At 43.4% G+C, this 25,994-nt stretch overlaps 1 protein-coding gene across 1 annotated transcript; it reads left to right on the top strand.

Annotated features, from left to right (window-relative positions):
• The first annotated feature begins 8,963 nt into the window (after positions 1-8,963).
• On the top strand, positions 8,964-25,927 carry tuft1a (tuftelin 1a). Its single transcript, XM_031575629.2, has 12 exons — positions 8,964-9,212; positions 17,350-17,412; positions 19,233-19,334; positions 19,576-19,662; positions 19,845-19,916; positions 20,074-20,223; positions 21,739-21,849; positions 22,815-23,038; positions 23,149-23,254; positions 23,389-23,472; positions 23,677-23,771; positions 23,876-25,927. The coding sequence occupies exons 1-12, from the start codon at positions 9,153-9,155 to the stop codon at positions 23,946-23,948; spliced, it is 1,227 nt and encodes a 408-aa protein (XP_031431489.1). The 5' UTR covers positions 8,964-9,152; the 3' UTR covers positions 23,949-25,927.
• Positions 25,928-25,994: the final 67 nt, after the last annotated feature.

The raw sequence follows: 25,994 nt of genomic DNA, 5'->3' as shown, positions 1-25,994 counted from the left end.
TTTTCTGTCTCGTCATGTCTGGTCTTGCTCTTTCATTCTTTCTCTCTTTAGCCGGTGCAGCCTCATATTATTCTATGTCAAAATCACAGAGCTCTAGAATACTCACTAATGGTTTTGTACTCCAGTATCAAATCCTTATTGTGCATACGAAGCAGGGATTCTAAAGAACACTAGAGCCGCATCAGAAAAATAAATGATCAGGTTATACATTCCGTGCCTAAGTTAACAAATCAGACTAGCTACTGGGCAATTCAGAGCTCCTAAGGCACTCTCAAGCTTGTCTCATTGCTTATTTATTTTGACTAGTTTATCCACAGACGCGTTTCGGCCTAAGCCATCGTCAGTGTCAATTCAGAGCTCCGTATCTGTTGATAAATTACCATACATTCTGTTGTCTTGATGCTGTTTTTATTTCATTCAGGTCAGAAGGTATGGAGAAGCCGCCACTGTACGTGTGGACGAGAGAGGCATAGGATTTTGCCCTATTTTAGGCTCCCCTGTGAACAGTTGTGGAACTGAACTAGCAAAGTTAATTTAGTCCTTTTATGTTTTGCCTGATTCTCACATCCATCACTGAGCCTTGCTCACATTTAGTGTGTGCCTATTTTTGTTTTCTCGCCCCGTCTCCATGTTTGAGAGTGTGTGTCTGTGTCTGTGGCCCAGGCTTCACAAACTTGCCCAGTGTTGTTTGTGTGCAGAGGTCTGTGTGTGTGTGTGTGTGTGTGTGTGTGTGTGTGTGTGTGTGTGTGTGTGTGTGTGTGTGTGTGTGTGTGTGTGTGTGTGTGTGTGTGTGTGAGTTAGTTAGGTCATGACCTGAGTCAGATGCTAAACTATTCATGTGTGTAGTGCTGTAACCTTTCTCATCTCCCCTCCTGGGCCCTAGTGCACCTGCCCAACCCAACCCCTGCTGCTGAGAACAGTAGTCCTTAAGAGCCCTCCACACCGAGCTCACTGCGCTATCAACTACACTACATTACACTGAGCTCGCTACAAATATCAACTACACTACATTACACTGAGCTCGCTACAAATATCAACTACACTACATTACACTGAGCTCGTTCATCTCTCCATGCTGAGGTAACTACTCTATAAACTACACCACATTACTGCTACACACTTAACTGAAATAACTACACACAACTCCTGCTACATATCTGTCTGAGACCTTTCCCTTGCATCTCTTCAGTGGCATGGCACACAGTGGCCTGTACCATAACTACGTACCATAACTACCACAGCCGTACAATAACTACCACAGCCGTACCATAACTACTATAGCCGTACCATAACTACTATAGCCGTACCATAACTACTATAGCCGTACAATAACTACCACAGCCGTACCATAACTACCATAGCCGTACCATAACTACCACAGCTGTACCATAACTACCATAGCCGTACTATAACTACCATAGCCGTACTAGGACATTGGCATGCACATAGAGTGAGTGCGTCCTGCTTTATGGTGAACTCCTCCATTAGCAAACTAGAATGAGTGAACTAAATTACTCCTTATCCTCATTCCTGTATTCAACCTGCCCATTACTGAGTTCTCAATTTTTCATCACATCGCAACATTGGACTGGATCACCATGATTCAGATACAAACTTATCAAGATTACCAAATCCAGATTGTCCATCTCTGTGATGACGTGTATGATGCGCCTGAACCTGCTGAAGACCCAAACCTCCAGCGCGCTCTCAGGATGAGGGACTGACTGGACATGTCTGTGATGACGTGTATGATGCACCTGAACCTGCTGAAGACCCAAACCTCTGTATATAGCCATTCCGCCTTGTATATACTTTCTTAAACTTCTTAGACCGTTGCACTGTTTGTTTTGTATTGTGTTGTAATGTATATTTTTGTGTAAGCACACTGAGAGCCACTTGACCAAGTCAAATTCCTTGTTTGTGAAAACTTACTTGGCCAATAAAACCTGATTCTGATTCTGATTCTCTGGCGTTCTCTCAGAATGAGGGACTGACTGGACATGCAATGAGGGATGCAATTGATAGAAACTACTTTTGACTGGTACATTTCTGATGATTGTGTCATTGTAATTAATATACAGTAAATGACAGTTAACATTAAATATATTGTTTATGTTTGATATTGACAGCTATTTGAGGGATTATTTTATGGGGACAAAATCCTTTTTTTTAACTTGACAGCAAAGAAAGGCTTCATAGGTTGCCTTATGTCTACTTTGTGTACTTTATCAGAAATGGTTAAACAAATCAAGTGCAAAATATAAATAAATATATATATATAGTAGTACATGATTCATATGTATTATTTGACCAATTGTAAAGTTTTATTACATTTTGTTCCTGAAATCCAGCCTGAATCCACCCATCTGCTGGGATCAGGATTATCCTGATTTTTTTGGATCAAAGGTATCCCAATCCTACAAATAGGTTTTAACAACACATACTGTAGGCTTGATCCAGATCAGAAACAAAACTGGATTATGTGATCTAAGGTTTTAGGATCCTTTTTTTCTTTTGAACAACCCATTGTCAAGATTTGATTCGATCAGATGGCCGAAATCCGATCAGATCATTTCTGAAGAACTGGGACCTGAGTCTGGTCCTGGTGTGAACGTTTATCTTATGAAAACAAGGTGCAGTAGCAACATTTCTCTGAAGAAATACCTCATTTCCACATGAGTGTGTGTCTTGGCTTGACTACTCATATTCTACAGTCAGGTGCTGATGACTGACTCTTGCATGACCATTACTGAGTAACCATTATTGAGTGACCATTATTGAGTGACCATCACTGAGTGACCTTTACTGAGGGCCCTATGACCTTTACCAAGGGCCCTACGTGACCTCTACTGAGGGCCCATTACTGAGGGCTCTACGTGACCTTTACTGAGGGCCCATTACTGAGGGCTCTACATGACCTCTACTGTGACCATTACTGAGTTGACCAAACTCAGAGGTTTGAATTCAAACTGATGGTCTTGGTTGTTTTGAAAGATCAGCCTCTACTTAACAGCATTTCTCTGAAGAGCACAGTACCTGTGTTACTGAGCACCGAGCCATGCGATTGGCAGGTGCTGTTTGAAGCATACATGGACGTGCACAATAGGAAGACATGTTTTGTGCACATGACCGTGTGTCTACTGGACTACTCACATCCTACAGTCTCGGCCCTGGGACTGACCTCTGTGAAATGGGCAGATGATGTGTTCACTGAGCAATATGTCCAAGCATGAGGATTACATGAACAGGTTTATGTTTTATTAGATCACAGGGGTGTGGTGCCGGTATGACAGGAATGCATGGCTGCTTGCTCCACAAGACAAATTATTCTCATTATCAATGGGTGTTCCTACGGCAATCTCCTCCGCAGCGGAGCACAACTATTTCAATCATTTTTAATCTCACGAAGTGCACGCTGAATCAACCTAAGGTTTCACTCGTTTATTTTATGTCTATTTAAAATGTATCTCTCAGTGTCTCTGGCTGTGTTGAAATTTCCCGGATGGAATCAGTGGCCAATAATAAGTCCTACATAAGGTCATAAAATAACCTATCCCCACTGGGGTTGGGCCAGGATTCGCTCATATCACGAAGATGCCGACACAATTACCGAATTAACAATTATCATATGTGTCATTTATGTTCAGAGTAACTATATGTTATGTTTTATTATGTTATGTTAGGTTGCTGTGCGGTGTCTTAAGAATTTCAGTGCCCAGTCTAACTCTGGTGTTCTGTGCATCTGACAATAAAATACTTGAAACTTGAAACTTGAACTTAGGTACACACTCTGCCCAGTCAATTTGCTGGTGGTGTTAATGATAGTAGACAGAAGAAATGTTTATCACGGTACAGAGAACGGTGGTATGGTGGCCTCACGTATCAGGGGGCCTCAGTCTTTTCCCTCCCACACTGATAGTTACAGTATGTTATGCCTATTGAAAGTGTATTACTCTGTGTCCCCGTCTCTGTTGGGTATCAGTGGTGCTGGGTTGGTGTGGGATTTGCTTGGAATATTTTAAAGCTTCCAACATAATTACTCTTCTGTTACGTACAGAGAAAGATGTGGTGTCACGCATCGGGGTGTATCAGTCTTTTTCCTCCCGGACTGATAGAGGAGTGGTACTGTGATGGGCACAAAGGGAATTATGGGTAATTAGAGGCCACAGATAGAGACAAGGTAGACTAGCCCTACCTGTATTTCCAATCAGAATGGATTTCAATGTGGGGTTTGGAAAAAATCCATGTCATATTTACCATATGTATCGTGATTCTATCTATTTTTCATTTGAGAATTCTTAGAATTTTAATTATTTATAATCTACCTCTAGTATTGTTAGTAGTTAAAAAAGGATTTGAATTGCTGTCAAATCACGACCAGGAATTGTGATCGTTGATGATTGTCAAAATGTAACTGTGAGGTCTCTGGCGATTCCCCACCTCTGGGAAGGGAAAGTCACACCTTTAATTATGTACGTTCTTCTTACATGTATGGACAACACGATTGTGATAATACTGCATCACGACACAGTTTGCTGTATTTTGGAACACATAACGTATATACACCTACAGAAAAGACACATACTTCCAGAGAAAAAGTTAATTCATTCCTCTTAACTGAAGGGATGGGCTGTGCAGTTCAGGCTGTGGGTGAGAGGTGTGTGTTTTTCTTCCGTAAAATTCCAGAGAATTCCACAGAAGGTCAGATTGAGATGTTTTTCTTTATTGCCTCAAATGCCCTGGAGACATGTATGTGCTGTGAAAAGATTGTTGCCGTTTATTTGCCTCAAAGCCTTTTGTCCTTTTCAGTTATTCTTGGAGTCTAGATCTACAGTAGCTTTTGTTATTGCAACAGCTCTCCACCCACATATTAGGGCATTCACAAATAATGTGTGTGGTTCAGTAATCGTTTTACCATAGAATTGAGATTGTTTTATCATACATTTGAGATTTGAGTATTGTACTACAAAGGGTGTGGTCTGCCCTGGTTTTGTACTGTGCTGTTTGTTTTAGGATTTCAGATGGAACTGGAGAACTGCTTGTATGTTGAGATTTGACCTTTTTGCCCCTGTTCAAATGTAATAGCAGAACTGAAAGGCTTCTTTTGTCTTCAGCCTGATTTCCTTGTTCACTCTTCCATGGAACTGCAGTATTGTCATTAATTACCCGTGCTGCCCACGTTTATTTCCTTATTTCAAAACAAGAGAGAGAGAGAGAGAGAGAGAGGGAGAGGGAGAGGGAGAGGAGGGAGAGAGAGAGAGAGAGATACTATTTGTAATTATTTTAGCTTCACTGTGATATCAACAGCATATGTCTTTGTATTTGAATCATTGTCTTTGTATCCTGTCATAAAGGAATGCTCATGACCTTGAATGTGTTTGGGAGAAAGCGGTTTATCAACAAGGAAAGCCATGTTTATCTCTATTTATAAGAGTTAATCAATAACTACATGTCTCATGTCACTGACTTAGTTGGAAAGCTATTTGAGGAACAGGCCATATAACCTGTTTCTCTCATAAAGTTCTACAAGAACAACAACAGACCAGAGAATAAGGATTTTCACTTTGTGTGGCAAGGCAAGGCAAGGCAATTTTATTTATATGGCACAATTCATACACCATGGTAATTCAATGTGCTTCACATAAATACACAACAATGTGCTTCACATACATAAATACACAATGGCAATACAATGTGCTTCACATAAATAAAAGCAAAAGGTCAGTACATGATCATAAAAACAGTAAATTATAGAAAATAAAAGCATGAGAACATTAAGGCATAAAGACAGTAAAATATAGGAAATAAAAGCATAAAAAGAATAATAAAAATCACTATTCTACTACAGTAAGCAATAATGCTTCAAAGGAACTGTTCATGGCCAGTTAGCAAAAGGCATCTGAGAAAAGTTTGGTCTTTAGTCTAGATTTAAAACTGAAAGTAGTTGGAGCGTTTTTAATGTCTTCTGGAAGTTGGTTCCAGAGGTGAACCGCATAGTGGCTGAGCACTGCTTCACCCTGTTTAGTTTGGACAGTGGGTTTTACTAATAGAAATGTATGCTGCGATCTGAGAGATCTGAGTGGTACGTACTGCTGAAACATGTCAGATAGATACTTTGGCCCTATCCCATTAAGTGACTTGAAAACAAGCAGCAGTGCTTTAAAGTCAATCCTGTAACTTACTGGGAGCCAGTGCATGTATTTCAGTATAGGGGTTATGTGATCAGTTCTTTTTGTTTTTGAAAGAATTCCGGCTGCTGCATTTTGTATCATTTGAAGCTGTTCAAGGTTTTTTTTAGGAAGGCCTGTGAACAGCCCATTGCAGTAATCAACCCTACTACTGTGTGGGCTACTGCAGGCACTCATCTACTCTCATAGGCTTCTGTGTACTATAGTATGATCATTACTGTCTATCTACTCTCATAGGCTTCTGTGAACTATAGTATGATAATTTACTCTCATAGGCTTCTGTGTACTATAGTATGATAATTACTCATTTACTCTCATAGGCTTCTGTGAACTATAGTATGATAATTTACTCTCATAGGCTTCTGTGAACTATAGTATGATAATTTACTCTCATAGGCTTCTGTGTACTATAGTATGATAATTACTCATTTACTCTCATAGGCTTCTGTGAACTATAGTATGATAATTTACTCTCATAGGCTTCTGTGTACTATAGTATGATTACTCATTTACTCTCATAGGCTTCTGTGAACTATAGTATGATCATTACTGTCTATCTACTCTCATAGGCATCTGTGTACTATAGTATGATCATTACTGAATATCTACTCTCATAGGCTTCTGTGAACTATAGTATGATCATTTACTCTCATAGGCTTCTGTGAACTATAGTATGATCATTTACTCTCATAGGCTTCTGTGTACTGTAGTATGATAATTACTGTCTATCTGCAGAATGGACGATATTCAGTATTATAGAATACTATAGTATAGTACACTGTAGGCACATTGTGGGGGTTCATTTGTCAAACACTGGTGAAGGTAGAAACCCTTCTGTTTTTGTTCTCTCCTGATTCCCTGTAGGGTCGTCTGTGTGAACATTATGATGAGAAGTGATGAGTCATGCTTCTTCTCATAGTCGAGACGGCGAGACGGGACCCTCTCTTGTGAGCATGAAGGTTCCCAAGGTGTTATCCTTCAACGCCCCTCTCTTTCGCTCACGTCTAGACTTTGAACGTACACATCAGTCATCAGGTCTCAGTGTTGAGACATATGAGGTCACCACTTTTAGACAGCGACGGAAAGAGAGAGAAAGAAGGAGAGAGACAAAGAGAGAGGTTTAATACTCCTTTATTAAACCATTGCCTTACTTTCTCACATGCTTACAAAAATAAAATATATACAACATTACAATTCCCCACACACAAAGCCTACCGGTCCATACTCACATGAAAATACTACCCTCCCTGTCACACTTCAAAAACAAGCAAATCTTGCAAATCAAGCATAAAAACATGCACCCCAAGGGCACTTCCTCATTAATCTTTCCCTAAATATGGGTAAAAACTGTCTACACTGCATTCACACGACCCCACAAATCTCTTGAGAAATGTACAGGTGCTTTTTTCCATAATCTGATCTCCTTCTCAAGGTTCCCTCAGTCATCCTCATCTTTCTCTTTTGCTATGTCTATGTCTGAGTGAACATTTACAGTACACATGAAATATAAATGTTTACATATAGCATATATGTTTTGATCTTAATTTCGGTAGTCATGCTTGAGTTAACAGTACTGTTCCTATGACGTATGATAGGGTGTGTGTTTACCATTAAACTGTCACACTGCATGTTTCGCAGGTACATTTGAGATGCCAAAGGCAGAATTCCACACAGGCATCACATGTTTTGATAAGCGTGGGCAAATGGGCTGTGTGGTGAAATCTATCTTACCCAACACGTGTGTGCAGCTGTTTGGTGTTGAAAGGAAGCTAGGCGATGTAGCTACATGTTTAAGGGTTTTAAACGCTAATTCCTCTTCAGCAGACCTTCGGGGGGAAACAGGGAGTGAGGGAAAACACTCATGTGTGTTTCCTCAGAAAGCGTGGGCCCAGGTTTTGGCGGAATTGTTTTTTACTGCTTGTTCTCTTTCTAAAGTCTAGGAGGAGTGGTGAGTTGTTTTCTCAAGTCTCAGTGGGATTTAGTGCGCATACGTTACAGCGAGACGGACTCATTCCATTCACAGTTGGCCAGAGAGCATTCTTTCTCAGGGACTGACTGTTTGATGAAGAGGCTGCAGTGTTCTTCATGTGATGTGTCCACACCTCCTTTTCAAGTGCTTCCGCTTGTCTATTCCAGGACTGCAGCCAGCAGAGCTTTCTGGAAATGCTGACCCCCCCCCCCCCCAAAAGAGACTAGACTTAGAAAATCAGTTTCTTCTTTGAAAGCACTATGAGCAAACTACACCACAGCCAGCACAGACATAGTGAACACTGGCACACACTCATGGACATAAGGCATTTGAAGATAGTGATTTTATTTTCGTGAACGGGTTCAGGCATACACTAAGCCACAGTGTTTGCATTTTACATTGTGTCTGTGTCCCTAGTATCAGAAAATCAGTAGCCTGAAGCTGCCTGTAAAAACATACAGTACAGTACATCTTCCTTTGCAGACAACGTGGCTTTTTCGAAATAGGAAATCTATTTCTCTGTTTTGAAAATAGCTGCCCACAAAAATCTGTGTGCTGTTCTTCATGTTCCTCATGTCAAAACCTTTTCCCTTGGAGCTGTTGCAGGTGCCCAGGTGTCGCGCGCCTCCGTGAGCTGCTCATCCTCGCGGGGGCGTGCCGGGACAAGCTATGTGGAGAGCTCGAGCTGCCTGAGTAGTGAGGTCACGAAAGACACTCTCGGTTTAGCCAGTAACTGACGTGATGAGAGCGAGGTAGAGGGAGGGAAGCGACACGCAATACCGTTTATTGCCCTGTGCGTTCAAAGTATTCCAGAGTTTTTATCAACCCAGAACATCACAGAAGAGAAGCTCCCGTTTGAAAGATTTTACATGAGCGGATTGTTAGGCTAAAACAGGCTTACATGCGTTAACTCTATACAACTCTATTCGTTTAATTCATTATTTATTTGTATTTATTTATTTAACTTTGCCGTTGGTTCTGAAATTATTGTGAAGATGAATGGAATCACGCGGAGTTTGTGTACAATCGAGGACATTAGATCAGAGGAAAGAGTGGTGAGTGTTTATATTACTAAACATTAAGGAAGTACTACTTTCAGTTATCACAACTAGTGGAGAGTATTCTCTCAACACGTAGGCAAGTTTTATATCTGATTATTCGGGGACAGTACTGGAAGACAGCTAATATCATGATATAATTTTCTCAGGTATGAGTTTCGCATTGGATTCAGACTACGGACTCAGGTGGCCAGTGGAAGGATGTACCCAAAGACTTTCACTGACCAGCTAGATGTCCCTTCATGCTACAGTGTAGCCTATATCGTGGTTATCGGTTTCATAAATACAATAAATTGCCTATAAATGTTGTCACTGATATTTAGATATGGAAGTAACGATAAGCTAGCCAGTCAATTGAAAATACTGTTTGTATTTCGAGATGGGATCATGTCTATCTGGTGCTCATTGTGTGTGGTAGCGCGATTCGCTTCTTTTTGCACTTCAGTGTATGCAACAAACTAATAATTAAACTGTAGAACAACAGAAACCCCATCAATGACATCTAGCTTATTAGTCAAGGCTTCTCACAGTTTATGCACATGAACACATTTAGCCACTTACTGCTCGACAGATGCTTAATCTGGTTTAGTGCCACCTTGATGTTTGGTGCAGCACTGCCATCAGGCTGCGGGCATTACTCTTTAACATCTGTCGCTCGGACCACCTGGGCTGTCACGACACCACATGTCTACACTTGCGTTACGAAACGGAACTGATCAAACTGTCGTCTAACTGAGTGCGGAAGATAACCATGGCAAATGATTAACCGGCATTATTTAAATGTCTGACTGCGATGCTGTATATCACCCTTTGGCCGAGTTAATTACCATACGCCTTCGTTCCTAAGTATGGACCGGTGGTGGTTATCAGGGTCAAGGTATATTGTAGTTTTCACACCCACGAAGTTCACGCATTGGCTTTTGCGCCAGATCTTGGGGTAGTTGGCAGGCACAGTGCTGCGCAGCTTGTTTGGTGTTCTCGTAGGTCAGAGTTCCCTCGGGTGGACAGGTGAAGGGCTTAATTAGAGTGGCACAGCTTGTGATGAGATTTAGAAGAAAATGCCACACTAGTATGCATCTTAGAGCAGCTTAGTGAGCCAGACCTGCTTGGCATGATGTTGATGTTTGAACAAATCCGAAGTCTGCCTAGTGATGGAAATTGTTTACCGCATAGAATTTTAATTCTGTGGTTTACATTTTTGCGCAGTTGTCATGAGATGAGTTGCCACAAAAGTGTACAATAAGAATAGCAGAGCACAAAAGATATTTGTCAACAGGGAATAAAACAATAATCATATATGACAACTGTTGACAATAGCTCTGCTATTCTTATTTTCACTTTTATGGCATCTCATCTCATGACAGAACTGCGCAAAGCTCTAAATCATTGACAATTATTTTAGCTGTGGATTCAATATTACCCGATTTCTTGTGCTAAAAGAGCAGCGGCAGTATAAACTGGTTTCCATAAAGTAGTTTCACAGCTGCATGTGGTCTGACCACTGTGGTAATGTTTTTTGTTAGTGTTTGATCAAAGCTATTTCCTCAACCAGTGTTGAAGAAGGGTACACTTTGTCTCTTCCTGGAATTATCTCCACAGTAACAGTGGGGAAGGGAAGTTATGTCCACACACAGGAAAGTACTGGAACATTCTGAGCATTCCATGATGGACTGTATTTAATGATCATCAGAATGATTGACGACCCACAGTCAGGAACATCACAACAAAACATAATGACTCTCAAATAGACAGCTGGAAGGATCAGTCATTTTGATTAGACACAATTTACCTGTGATGCCTGACATGCCTGAATCTGTGTGTGTTTCTGTGGATGCGCCACCTGTGTCTGTGCTATTATGGTTGTGCAAGGTAACATCCATGACATCATTCAGCCACACACTCTTGATGTCAGACATTCTAAAACCCTTACCACATACCTTAGCCTGGTCACACCTCATAAACCAACCAAATCTCTCTCTCTCTCTCTCTCCCTCTGTCTCTCACACACATACACACACACACAAACATTCACACACACACACACACACACACACACACACACACACACACACACACACACACACACACACACACACACACACACACATATACACACACACACACACATATACACATGCACACGCGCACACACACACATACACACGCACACACACACACACGCACACATATACACGCGCACACACACATACGCTAAGTCATGGTGAATTTAGTGAGTAAACACTAAACCTCAGTCACTCCCTCTGCACACTGCTGGCTTTGTTCAGACCTCGATGGCGTCCAGAGCCTTGGCCTTTTCCCCTCTGTGTCCTTCTTCTCTACCTCCGCTGCCTCTGCCTCAGTGTTCCTGCTGTGTGTGTGTGTGTGTGTGTGTGTGTGTGTGTGTGTGTGTGTGTGTGTTTCCTTCTCTACCTCCGCTGCCTCTGCCTCAGTGTTCCTGCTGTGTGTGTGTGTGTGTGTGTGTGTGTCCTTCTTCTCTACCTCCGCTGCCTCTGCCTCAGTGTTCCTGCTGTGTGTGTGTGTGTGTGTGTGTGTGTGTGTGTGTGTGTTTGTGTGTGTGTGTGTGTGTGTCCTTCTTCTCTACCTCCGCTGCCTCTGCTGCCTCAGTGTTCCTGCTGTGTGTGTGTGTGTGTGTGTGTGAGTGTGTGAGTGTGTGTGTGTGTGTGTGTGTGTGTGTGTGTGTGTGTGTGTGTGTGTGTGTGTGTGTGTGTGTGTGTGTGCTTCCTGCTGCAACAGTCTGATCATTCCACTGGTTACTAATTGCTCCCCAGCTGGTTATGGAATGGCTCCCGTGTAGTTACATAAAAGGAGCGACACAAGGCCAAAAACATATTTGTCATACATCGCTGAAACCTGCTGAGTCTGTGCAGTCCTCACTCTCTCTCTCCCTCCCTCACTCTCTCTCTCCCTCCCTCACTCTCCTCTCCCTCCCACACTCTCTCTCTCCTTCATTCTCCTCACTCTCTCCTTTCTCCACCTATCTGTTCATGTCATTCACTTATCTGTCTCGGACACAAACCGATCATTCACGTTTGACGTTCGGTCTGGCTGATGGGAAGGAACATCAAATATTTGCTGAGGCCAGCTCATGCCATGTAGTCATGTAAACACTATGTGCACAGTGCACAGATCACATTAAGCACACACCAAAAGACCTCATCAGGCAGAACGCTGTTGCCAGGACACCTCTGACATCACCTTCAGCCTTTGCCAGCCTTTGCTTAGAGACATTATTGTCAGATCATTTATATCCAGAGAAACAACTCACCACATCTGTGCAATGCTGCTTTAAGTCATTCTTACTAAGTAATACTAAGTCATTCTTCAGTACTGTTCATTCTTTAATCATTTCACATGAACCATTTACGGGTGACCATTACACAATGAATTATCCAGATAGAGAGGCACTCTCAAAAGTGATCCCATATGAGGATTGCATATTAAGGACACACCATTTAGAAATGCCAGTCCCTTCCTCTATCTCAGGCTTGATTTGGGTAAGGCAAATGTGTAAGGGTAGACTAATAGCACGGCTGTACCCGCTACCCCTCTCAGGTGTGACGGTGGCACCCATTCCGCTAGAGAACCCTCAGCGCAGGCTCTGCCAGCACCTCTGCTGCAGGATGAGAGTGTTCTCGCCGGGTTCTCACATTTCAGAACACAACAATCTCAGGTTCCTCAGCGCAGGGACAGTGGCGCGGTGTTACGGTCGGTTCTGCTCCATTGTCCTTGCCTGCCCTTGAGGTTTGTGTGGTCTGTGTTCCTTGTGCATGGTCAGCGAAACAGTGAGACATTATATATTTTTTAATGGATTTGTATGGATTGTTGAAGGTCAGGTAAAGTTTTGTCTATTCAGTATCAACTACAAACACAATCATTAGTCGTTACATTACTAAATGAATCAAAGCTGAATGGCGTGACCTAATACTTCTCTAAACAATCCTCTGCCTGAATTTCTGTTTCTCTAGAAACTTGTTGTTGTCAGACTCAGTAATCCAGTATTGCAATAACAAGCAATCTAGGACTGGTTGGGTGTCTGTGGTTTTGTCTGGTTACAAATCACAGGCTATTAGCTTAATGTATGGTCTGTACATGAAGCGGACCCACCCATAAGCATGTGTTTGCGTTTGCAGTCCTGTCTAGCTACTCCTACAGTCCCCTAAAGTCTTAGTAGGCCTCAGTGAGTTTCAGGTAACCAACACAATGGAGATGCTATGTGCACCCTCTCTCTCTGTCTCTCTCTCTGTCTCTCTCGCTCTCTTTGTGCCACTCTTTTTCTGCACTCGGTGTGTGTGTGTGTGTGTGTGGACAGATTAACTTGGCTTTTTTGTCCACTTGAAAGCGAGGCCTCTATCTGGTATTCAATACCACAACCCTCTCCGGTCATAAACAACACCCCCCAACACCCCCCGCCCCTCCTCTTTTTCTTTCTCTCTCTTTCAATTTCACTCACATTTACATAAAACACACATTTGATAATCCTTGCCCAGTTGTATTCTTCGCTGAATTCTCACAGGTGTTTGGACAAGTGTTTTTTATACCCACTCTCTTTATGGTCCATATTTCCCTCAGTTCACCATCTTGGAAGCGGTCCAGGTGGCACATTCCTCTCCCTCTTGTTTTGTTCCTCTCTGCACTGGCTTTATCTGCATTCAGAAGCTGTAACATGAGCAGAGGAGTAGAGAGAGAGAAAGAGAGAGACAGAGAGAGAGACAGAGAGAGAGAGAAGGAGACAGACGGAGAGAGAGACACAGATAGAGAGAGAGAGAGAAAGAGACAGAGAGAGACAGAGAGAGAGAGAAGGAGACAGACAGAGAGAGAGAGACACAGATAGAGAGAGAGAGAAAGAGACAGAGAGAGAGAGAGAGCGAAAGACAGAGGGAGAGAGAGACTGGAGGAGGGGAGTGATGAGATAAGTGTTTGTTTGGCATTCTTCAAAACTGTTGTGTGAGGAGTTTACACATTCCCCACCTAGGGCACCTCTTCTTCATCCCTGTCTCTCTCTCTGCGTCGTCCCAGTGAGCTCTGCACCTCTGCATGTTTACATATCTGAGGGCACACATGGTTATATTCATAGCAGTGGCTGGAAAATGGGCACACACACAAACAGAGAAAGAGAGAGAGAGAGAGAGAGAGAGAGAGAGAGAGAGAGAGCGAGAGAGAGAGAGAGAGGGGTGTTATGTAACCCCTGGATATTTGCAGGTGAGTGTGTGTTGATCTCAGTGGTGAACACTGGTGAACAGTAGTTTTAGACTGGGGAAAACAGCTTTAAAGTTGCCTTTGTCAGCTGGACATTCATTGGCACACACTGAATTGTCCGTCTAATCTACTCCTGTTACAGACAATGCTGATGTATTTGCTGTGTGTGTGTGTGTGTGTGTGTGTGTGTGTGTGTGTGTGTGTGTGTGTGTGTGTGTGTGTGTGTGTGTGTGTATGTGCATGGTTCTTGCTTATCCCCTGGGCTGAGGTGTGGTGATGTACTGATGTACTGGCCAGCACTCTCTTTGCCTTGTATGGGACACACACACTCACACACACACACACACACACACACACACACACACACACACACAGCTGCTCATAGCTCTCCCTATCCCTGACCCGCGGTGTGACTGTAACCACACTCACAGACATACAGAGAGGAGTGCGGACGTGTGCTTCTCAGAGGGAAGAGTCCAGGTAAAGTCAGCTAACGTCAGCCTTCACGCTTTTCGCTTAACTTTGGTTACTGTTGAGTCTGCTTGTCTGTGTTTGAGTGGGTGGTGTTTGAAACACTGTCTGACTTCAGGGTGGCATATGCTGTGTTTGTATTGTATTGTCTAGAGGAACAGGCAGACGAGAGGGTTGTTTTGTCTGGTCCCTTTGAGTGATACTCAAGGTTTGGAGTGTTTAATCACACAGAGGCTTAAAGAAGATTACTTTAATAAAAAGATTGTTTTGAGGACACATACCCTGAGGCATTTGGTGAAACTGCAGAAACTGTATACTGGTGTGGCAGTTTGGCACATGGCAATTTGTGATGTTCAGTTTAGGTACTGAGGGTGGCCTGTTGCTCATTTAATTTAAATTTTGCTGCTCTGATGAAAAGTGGCGTATGAATGTATGTGGCAAGGGGGTAGAATGTGCCTTGTGGTTCATGTCCATACCCTTGATTGAAGCTGTGTGTGCTGGAATGCTGATAGGCTCTGTGTGTTTTATCATGCACACAGATAAGGCCCATGCCTTGTTTGGCTTTGCATATGTGTGTGTGTGTGTGTGTGTGTGTGTGTGTGTGTGGGTGTGTGTGTGTGTGTGTGTGTGTTTGTGTGTGTGTGTGTGTGTGTGTGTGTGTGTGTGTGTGTGTGTTTGTGTGTGTGTGTTCGAGAGAGTGTGTGTGTTTGTGTTTGTGTTATGCAACTGTGGGTCATTGCCACAGAGAAACACATTCGTCAGTTCAGGCTTTATCAGAACCGCCTCAGAATGATACGCATGCGTGTAACCTACAGAAACAAATTTAGGCAAATGATCTGTCACTAGTCTTGTGTCTTTGCTGATGCTGACGCACCTCAATGTATTGAACTTGATCATGCTGACAAACCTATAATTATAAGACTGCTCCTTTGCAAATTGTGTGCAGTTGCTATGGTGCACCAAGGGTATGAAAGTGGCTGGGTGGTATTGGCCCTCAGTGCTCTGATCCTCAGTGATAGAGGAGCTACAGTATGCATGGAATGTGCTCTCCGTCTGTCTGACTCTTGTTTCTCCCTCTGTCTCTCTCTCTCTCTCTCTCTCTCTCTCTCTCTCTCTCTCTCTCTCTCTCTATCTCTCCCTCTCCCTCTCTCTCTCCCTCCCTCTCTCCCTCTCCCTTTCTCTGTCTCGCCGTGTGTGGCAAACAACCACCTCCTGGAGTGTCGTGAGGACAGTCTGTTCCGTCACTTTCAGTGGCATTCCACCAGTCAGCGCAAGCTACCGTAACTTAGCTGGAGACATGCGAACAAAGTGGGGTGGAAAGAGACAGACCATGTTTGTGTGTGAGAGAGGACACACACACACACACACACACACAATCTCTCTCTCTCACACACACACACACACACACACACACACTCACTATCTCTCTCTCTCACACACACACACACACTTGCACATGCACACATACATGCACACACACACACACACATACTGTACACACACAGATAAAGCCATTTTTGGAAGAGTTGATTATACTGTGGAGGTTTGTGGCAACAGACAGCTGGATACACTTACCCACATACGCACAAGGCCACTGAGAGGAGAACATGATGTGGAACTCAAGTTGTCTCTTATGTAATAGCCACACCCCCTCTGCATCTACGTCTCACACGTGTGACAAACAAATAAATACAGATGCAAATACAGATACTGTATCGCTATGTCTCTGTGGTCAAGATGTGTGTGTGTTTGTGTTTGTGTTTGTGTGTGTCTGTGTGTGTGGGTGTGTGGGTGTGTGTGTGCGCGTGCAAGAGATAGAGATTGTGTACAGTGTGTTTAGAGCTCTGGTCTTTGTTGGTCTGTCGCCCACACTCGTAGATTCTCTGGTGTTGTTTATTGTGGACTGGGAATTTGGTCACCATAGTGATACCCCCCCCCCCCGAAAGGATGGTCAGCCCTCCCCTTTCCTCGTTCCCTCCCCACATTCAAATTTACATTCAAATGCCGACGCAGCTGGCATGAACGAGTGCTCTGGCATCTTCCAAGGACTGTAGAGTACAGGACGCAGTTTACACTGAACATTCCGTCTCTTTGGGCCTGTAAATATCTGTTTTCCTTTTTTCCTTTCCCTCGTTCTCATGGCACTAGCTCTCCCTTCACACTTTTACGACTTACTGGCCCCCATTCAGTCTTCCACCCTCTCTCTCTCTCTCTCTCTCTCTCTCTCTCCCTCTCTCTCTCTCCCCCATCTCTCTCTCCCTCTCTCTCTCTCTGTTCGGTGATGATTACTCATTCTCTCCTCCCCTGATTTTTCCTACTTGTCCGTATAGCTGCCCTTCTCTCCCATCACTCGTTCCCCCTGCCCATAACGGTCTCTTTGTGTGACTGCGCTCCTTTCTCCCACAGCACACTCGTTAAAGCTGTCCCCTTTCCATCTTTTCTTCAGGAGAACTGCAGAAGACTGCGACTCACTCTACAAGACCAGAGCCAGCAACAGAACCAGAGCAAGGTAAGAAACTCACACACACACACACACACACACACACACACACACATACACACACACACACACACACACACACACACACACACACACACACGTGTTTCATCGTGTTATTTGGATGGGCACATACTATAGTAAAATATCACACTGTCCAAGCAGTGTTTGGATACACAGCCAGCTATGTTATACAAGACTGCCACATTGTTTGAAGAAAACGTGTGTGAACTGCACTGCATTCAGTGTATATAACGTTGCATAACTTTTAACTAGCTGCTCCAGGTTTTCCACAATTGGTTTGTGGGCAAATCTAACACTGGCATTAACCTTTGGATGCCTTATTTTTTATTACTCCTCTCAGTCACAGACACCATTCCCACTGTGCTCATATGCACATCTCTGGCACAGTTTGCTGTGGTCCTATAGGGTCTGGTCCCTATAGGCTGGCATCATAAACGCCTGGAAATACATTAACTTGGACTGAAGTGTTAGTCTTTGGCAGCACTATCTGCTGGGCTCTGTAGGTGCCTTAATGATGTGCGGTAGGTCCAAAGAGATTTTACCTGATTAGATTTGAGTTTGAGTTAGGGTTGAGTTTCTTGCTGTGTAATCATGCAAGTCTCCGTTCTTTGTACAGTGGCATTGTCTTGCACTGCGTTGGGAATATCTTGTATTTGCTGAAGGCTCATATTTTTAATGAGTTCCCTCTGGCTCACAACACGAGTTATTTCTAATGCAGTGTTTGGCTCTAAAATGTGCAGTTGTTTAGTGTGAATGTATATTACCCACCTTGTCCATTGTTTGTGTAGAGTATATAATGCTGGATAGTATTCAGTGTTGCCAGCACGGCTGTATGGAGTTGGTCAGCAGCTTAGAGGACACAGTGTAGTGATATGGTTTAGTACTATCGGGGTGCAGTGTGATAGTACATAGTGGGAGGTGTGTGTGTGTGTGTGTGTGTGTGTGTGTGTGTGTGTGTGTGTGTGTGTGTGTCTATTCGTGTGTGTCTGTGTGTGTGTGTTGTGATGGGTGGGTAGTTGGGTAATGGTTTTGGACCCTCTGAAGAGGTGCCAGTCCTTGCTGTTCTTTCTGTTTCCTGTCAAAAAGTCTTAAAGGGCTGTGGGATTCCTTTCTCCAGCCAAGTGTGAGATTGTTTTACACAACGCGGCACACACGCACACCATGCAGACACACACACACACACACACACACGCACACCATGCACACACACACACCCCAAGAGACTTCTAAAATCCAGAGGAAAGGGAGGCTATTGTTCCTGGTTCCCAGCATTGCGTAACTCTCCCCCCACACACCCACCCCCACGCTCCTGCATCTCAGGGGGTTTCCTCAGCCCTCCTGTCTACAATCTGATGTCCACTAGGGCTTGAGGTCCAGACACACACACACACACACACACACACACACACACACACACACACACACACACACACACTCACACACTCACACACACACATACATTTTTTTGGACATGACTTCATGTCTTCTCGTAATGCTTAATTGTTGATCGGTGGATTGGTTGATTTCATGTGATTTGATTTGTAAACATGTTTAGCATTTGGGTTAGATGGAACAATGTGTTATTCTGTGGAATACCACGAGTGTGGGATTTATGTGAATGTTGTAAGCTGGAAACTCCCACAATCAGATTAATATACACAGAAATCTAGATAAGATAAACTGAGGAATTGCTGTTTTTTGTCTCATGACAGCGTAGTTACAAGCTTCTTTTTCACTTATTAAACATACGAGAGCGATATGAAAGTGCAGAATGTGCTGCGTGTTGAAACCATGTTTCTTCTCTCCAGCCAATCGGACGAGCTTTTGCTGTTGTGCAGCCTCCCACTGAGAGGGAGTCTTTGAAGAACGAGCCAATCAAACCATCTGAAGAGAAGGTTGAAGTCATAAAGGTGAGGTGTTTGGACCTTAAATTGATCTTTGTGAGTGTGTGTGTGTGTTAGAAAATAGCAAGACATAGACATAGCTTTAAAGGATTACTGTGACATCAGCATTTAAGTGACTTAGCAGTTTATTTATCTTTTATTTTATGTGTGTGTGTGTGTGTGTGTGTGTGTGTGTATGTGTGTGTGTGTGTGTGTGTGTGTGTGTGTGTGTGTGTGTGTGTGTGTGTGTGTGTATGTGTGTATTCAGGTGTATCTGAAAGCTCGTCAGCAGCAGCAGGCCCGGCACCAGCAGAGCCTAAAGATGCTGTCAGAAGAAGTGTCACAGATTCAAGAGGTCAGAGGTCACCCCTCTCTCTCCCCCTCAACAGCCTTTCTTCTTCTTCTTCTTCTATCTCTCTCTCTCTTCCTCCTTTCTCTCTCTCTCTCTCCCTCGCTTAGTGTGTCCATCTCATTCTTGATATTGAATCCATGTTCTCCTGCTTCCACTAACTCAGCTGATCTCTCTGTGTTGTTCAGGTGAGGTATTGTCTGAAGAACTTGAGGGAACAGATGGCTGCCAAAAACCACACCTATAAAGTAGAGAGCAAGGTATGTATGAGTGTGTCTGTGTGTGTCTGTGTGTGTGTGTGTGTGTGTGTGTGTGTGTCTGTGTGTCTATGTGTGTGTGTGTGTGACTGCAGGAAATCCCTGATGTTTTACCTTTACGGAAGGGTAAATTGACCCTTTGTTTGTTTACCTGTGTCAGATCCGGTTATCCACCACTGGCTCCAGAGACTCCAACGCCCATTCATCAGCATCAGCATCCTCAGTGTCATCATCATCAGCAGCAGCAGCAGCAGCAGCATCAGCAACATCTTCATCTTCTGCTGCAGAGCAGAAACATGACGACAAACAGGTAAGAAGGAACAAAGTAATCTCACACATACACACACACACACACACACACACACACACTCACATACGTTTTCATATGAATGGCGTCGCTTGGTGTGGCTTCGCTCACCTTATGTCTAGACACACTCAATGTGGGAGAAATGCCAATGGGCAGTTTGCTATTTACTGTCTTTATTCAGGTTACTATTCAGACTTTCCAGGTTAAACTTTTTAACCGGATCTGCTTCATATATCAACAAACAAACAAAAATACAGACACAGTATGGCAAACGTTAAATGATGCCAAATCACAAAAGACACAGTATCTTCAACGTCATTCTGGGCGTTTGGAGGTGAGCCGGTGTTGTTTGGCCCTTGTCATGGGAGGGTCCAAAATGAGCGTGGCACAGTGCTTATAATAGAAACCTAAATTAGCTCGGCGTAGCTCGCTGCGGCCAAAAGTGAGAATTGGAGAAGAAAAAAAACACACACATACCAACAGGCTCTGTTTGTCCACAGGAGCAATTCATTAAATTCATATTTTACATTCCTAGTACACACACACACACACACACCTAATTTAAAAGACCTCTCACACACAATGCAGGGTGGAGACTCATGACTCAAAGCATTTTTCAATATTTCAAAGCTGCACTGGATTGGACCTAAAGACTAGCCTCCATGACGCACACACCAGGCCTGCACCACACGCTCATCGACTGGATTGTTCTCCTCCCAGTTTTGTCTTTCTTGGAAAGTTGAACAGTAACTGTAGAGCCTATTAGTAGGAACTGGAACCTCTATAAATAGGATGAATGGGATCATTTTCTTTAGAAAGAGAGAGAGAGAGAGAGACAGAGAGGGAGAGAGAGAGACTGTGTGTGTGTGTGTGTGTGTGTGATGAGAAAAAAGAAGGCATACTAGAGGGAGGGAGGGACTGACTGGAATGAGAATGAAAGAAGGAAAGAAAGAAAGAGAGTGAGTCAGACACTAGTGGAGCAATGGAGGCAGAACAGGAGAAACTGGAGCTCCGGGTGGAAAAAGAGTTCCCGAGTGACGCACGTCAAACGAGTGACTGCTCCCCCTCTTTCTCCCTCATTCTCTTTCTCTTTTGCTCCCTCCCCTCTTTCCTGCTGATGTAAAAATAGCCCACAGGCAGGTTTGTGCTTGCAATAATGTTGTGTGTGTGTATGTGTGTGTGTGTGTGTGTGTGTGTGTGTGTGTGTGTGTGTGTATGTGTGTTTGGTTGTATGTGTGAGGTTGTTTGTGGTTGTGCGTGAGATTTCCTTATTTCTCTCTGAGGGTGAATGTGTTTGTTTTTTGCTGTTTCGTTACACTACTAAAGGAGAACACATGTGTGCTGCCACAAAACACACGAGGCACCATTCAGAAACCTGTGTGTGTGTGTGTGTCTCTGTGTGTCTGTGTGTATCTGTGTATGAGTCTGTGTGTTTCTGTGTGTATCCTCAATATTATATATATAATATATATAATTCTCTCACTTCTTTCTCTCTTTCTTTCTCTCTTTCTCTCTCAGGAGTGGGAAGATGAGCAGGAGAGGGTTCGCATGAGGGAGGTCAGTAAGAGACTGTACGCCCAGCTGCAGGACGCTGAGAAGAAACATCAGGAAGACAGAGAGAAGCTACAGGTCTGTCTCTCATCTCTCCCTCTCTCTTTCTCTCTTTTTATTTCTTCATCCCTTCTTTCTGCCCCACACTAACTCTCAACCCCTCTTTCTCAACATGCTTTCATCAGTGTAGACATTCCTGTCAAACTCCCATCTGCTGTTAATGAGTGTTGCGTTCTGTTTTTACGTACCCATGGTGATGGATGAGGCGATGTGAAGGAGAATGAGGTGCAGGGGTCTGAGGTACTCTACTAACTGCCTTTGAGTCACCCGCCCCACATTTTCATTGGCTTCTGGTCATGTCCATCTGCATCCACCTGCCTACCTTTATTTAATTTTAACCATATTTTAATTTGATATTATCCTATTTTTTATTTTTTTTTGTCTGACTTTAGCATTTTTATTATTATTTTATTTCTGTGATTGATTGTTTAACCCTGTAAAGCACCTTGAGACATCTTTGTATTTTAAAGTGTGCTATAAAAATCAAATTCATTATTGTAATTTGTATTATTATTACCTCTATCCTCTAACCACATGTTCACAGGGCCAACAGGGCTTTTTGGTTTGTCCATGCCACCTTAATGCAATGCTAGCTCTGTTATGAACAGACCTTGCTTTAGCATTGCCATTTAAGTGAGGAGATATTGCCTGAATATCTGCTCTGTGTCTGACTATGGCCCTCATTGTGAAATTGTTTGGTTAAGTCCTATATGAGCAGCACTTCAAACAAAAAATGATTAGGGCAGTGATGTGTTGCTGATGACAACGTCGATACATTATGCAACACCAGATGCCAGCTTTCGCTTATCATAAATATGGCATCGCATATGTCCCCACCACTCTAGTGTCTTTCTCCCCACTACACTTCTCTCATCTCACTCACTCTTTGCTACCCCTCCTTTTAAGTTAATCCTAGTTAGTTAATGTATGTGCTCTCTCTCTCTCTCTCTCTCTCTCTCTCTCTCTTTCTGTCTGTCTTTCAGAGGGAGGCGGGTCAGTATAAGCAGCAGTTGACGGAGCAGGGGGAGCGGCTGCGAGAGGCGGAGCTCACGGCCGAGCAGCAGGACCAGCGAGTCACGGAGCTGCAGCGACTTCTGACCGGCATCGAGCAGGAGAGCTCCAGCCTGAGGGAGGAGCTTATGACCCGAGAGGCGGAGCTCATGCAGCTCAAAGAGCAGAGGGAGGAGGGGCTTGAGGATGAGAGGAGGTAAGGGCGTCAGTAGGGGTCTTGAAATCCAGCTGTTGTATGTGGATGCCTATAGTAGTATACATCACTGTTCTTATGTGTAACAGCAGTGTCTATGGGTGCTTCTATAGGTCAGAGGACCTTCAGAAAGAGAACACTGTTCTGAAGGAGAAGCTACATCACCTAGACGACATGCTGAAGAGCCAGCAGAGAAAACTCAGAACCATGATTGAACAGGTACACAGCATACACACACACACACACACACACACACACACACACACACACACACACACACACACACACAGACACACAGACACTCACACTCATGTATATAAACACTGGTATTAATGCCACATCTTTGCCCTCAGGTTCAGAACTCAAAGCTGGTGATCCAGGAGAGAGACCGTGTGATTAGAGAGCTGGAGGAGAGAGTGGCCTTCCTTGAAGCTGAGGTAAGACCCTGGGAGATGTAGTCCTTCATGAAGATAATTGTAGTTTTTTCCTTGTCTACAGAGATTTGACATTCCAATTTCTACTGCGGGTCCTAAAACTATTACAACTGTTAATACAACTAAAGCCATAACTACTGTTGCTTTTCAACTGTATTATTTGTAATTATTCTTAATTAACTTTGTGAAATCCCCTTGTATGTACAGAACAGAGAGATGCACGACCATATGGATTACTACATGGGAGGTCAGAGGTCAAACTCCTACCTTTCATCAGACCAGAACGCCCAGATCGTCTACAGGTGAGAGCATACATGTATACACATATGCTGTATACACACACACACTCTCTCTCTGTGTATGTCACTCACACATTCTCATAAGTTTTTTTCACCTTCCTCCTTAGTAAGCCTTTGAGGCCCTCAACACAAAGCAACAAGTCTCTGCCCTTCATCAAGGTCATCGAAATCAAATCTTGAGCGGGCATGATGGCATCACCATGGTAACACACCAAGGCAATTCCACAAACCACTCAGCCCAGCCTCCATAACCATGGGAGGCTACACCTGCAACAACACTCGACATGACATCACCACAGCTCTGCGATTTTTATGCAGTTAACCAGCTGACTATCTCAACAGCATTATGCACCAAGATCGTGACCTTATGTGTGTGAGTGTGTGTGCGTGTGTTTCAAGTTCCATCTGTTTTCTGTCATTTTGAGTTTAGTAAGTATGTCCTGTAGTTTAGGTTCATGATCTGTAGGCTTAGCACCTGTGTGTAGTGTAGTGGTCTCCCATGTCTTATATGAACACTATGCAACCCCAGCTCTGAAACAAGGAACTCAATATAGACACATTCTACTCCACACACACACACACACACACACACTCTGCGGCAGTGAAGAATGGGACACTGAACAGGGCGGCGGAGAGGTTCAATAAGAGAGGAGTGGAGATGAATGGACAGTGTAATGAGAAAGACTGGGTGGAGCAATAAAAGAATGGAGAACAGAGATAGAGAAAGAAAGATACAAATAAAGATATTTATGTTGCTCCGGGTTTAAAACTGTGCCTCTTAACACTATGCTCACACACATCCAAGCAATTAAACCCAGTTTACCTCAGTATTAACCCAGAAACACAGAAAACTGAAACTGATTAAGAGTCTTTAACACAGCTACCCAGATTAAGGAGAGTGGGCTGATCTTTATACAGAGAGACAGGAAGCAGACACAGCAGTGGGGGCTGTGTGTGTGTGTGTTTGTGTGTGTTTGTGTGTGTGGCTGTCTGTCTGTGTGTGTCTGTGTGCGCGTCTGTGTGTGTGTGCGTGTATGTGGGAGGGGATGACTGGGAAGGGCTGAATAATTCTCTGCTATGTTTAAATCAGGGCCAAACGGAAGGCTGGATCATTCCTGACTGAGTTATCAGCCCTGAGCACACTTGAGCACACCCTCAGGTCAAGCCCAGTCAAGTCTCTTGCCGCAAGTCATGCTTATTTTTCAGGTTAATGACACACGCAGGTTAAGATAAGCTTGAAAGTGTTACAAGCAGTGGTGACTGAAATAAAGTAACTAGTAAGTGAATGATATACCAGAAGAATGGCAACTATTTCAAAATTCTGATAATTCAGTCCATTCAAAAATCTGTTCAGCCAATCAGGGGAGGGGTCAGCTCGGTACAGGAAACGGGAAATGACAGCCCAGAAACTGATCGGTTATTTAAAACAGATTTTACTATGGCAACGCTATTGTTGTGAGCTAGAGAGCGAAAGGATAGGGTTTCTATAGCAATAAACTATTAAATCATCAGCTCTTTCTCTCCCTCCCTCTCTTTCCCCCCACAATATTAGACTTTAACACCCGTACTTTTCCCCTTTCCCAGTCCTTTTGTACAGTTTCTGATTATTACATAGCTGAGTGAAAGTTGGAGGAGCTCAAGTCCACAGTGTGTAATTGTGTGTGTGTGTGTGTGTGTGCGCGCGTGCGTGCGTGAGGGTCTAGACTCTGAACGCAACCCAATGACGTCATCTCTCATCTCTGGGTGGGTGTGTGTAATGTCGAAGGAACTCAGAACTTTGCCGGTTGCATAATTGCAGCAGTGACGACACACAAGGGAAATGAAGATGATTATGGTGGTGATGAAGATTATTTAAAACATAGCAATATGTCCTATTTAATATTGACCCCTTATATGAAACTGACATGTTCAGTTCAGTATCATGAAGCTTTTGTTCTTAATCATTGAGTTTGTATATAGTAAATGACTCCTCCATTTTTCTTGTGTTGTGTGTATTTTTACTCTCCCGAGAAACTCTTTGTAGCTCTTAGCCAAAGGCTTTCCCTTGGTGATCTGTAAATAGTGAACGCTTGTTTTTGTAGTTATTTTTGATGTGATTTAGGAAGCACGTTATAACAGTGTGAAGGCTTTGGATATTTCAATAAATCATCCCGAATCTCTATTGTCCGTCTGGTGTGGTTCACTGTCCAAAAAAGATGATCTATCTGTGAAAATAACATTCTTCAA

This window comes from Clupea harengus, chromosome 11 (genome assembly GCF_900700415.2).
Source record: "Clupea harengus chromosome 11, Ch_v2.0.2, whole genome shotgun sequence".
Taxonomy (NCBI): Eukaryota; Metazoa; Chordata; class Actinopteri; order Clupeiformes; family Clupeidae; genus Clupea; species Clupea harengus.
Note: the sequence above shows the minus strand (reverse complement) of the source record. Positions and strands in the feature narration are given on the sequence as shown.

What these genes read in the sequence shown, in the direction of transcription:
- tuft1a (XM_031575629.2), top strand. Translation starts at nt 9,153, where the DNA reads ATGAATGGAATCACGCGGAGTTTGTGTACAATCGAGGACATTAGATCA. An exon ending in AGCAACAGAACCAGAGCAAG is followed by an intron (nt 17,413 to 19,232) that starts GTAAGAAACTCA and finishes TCTTCTCTCCAG; the next exon opens with CCAATCGGACGAGCTTTTGC. An exon ending in AAGTGTCACAGATTCAAGAG is followed by an intron (nt 19,663 to 19,844) that starts GTCAGAGGTCAC and finishes TGTGTTGTTCAG; the next exon opens with GTGAGGTATTGTCTGAAGAA.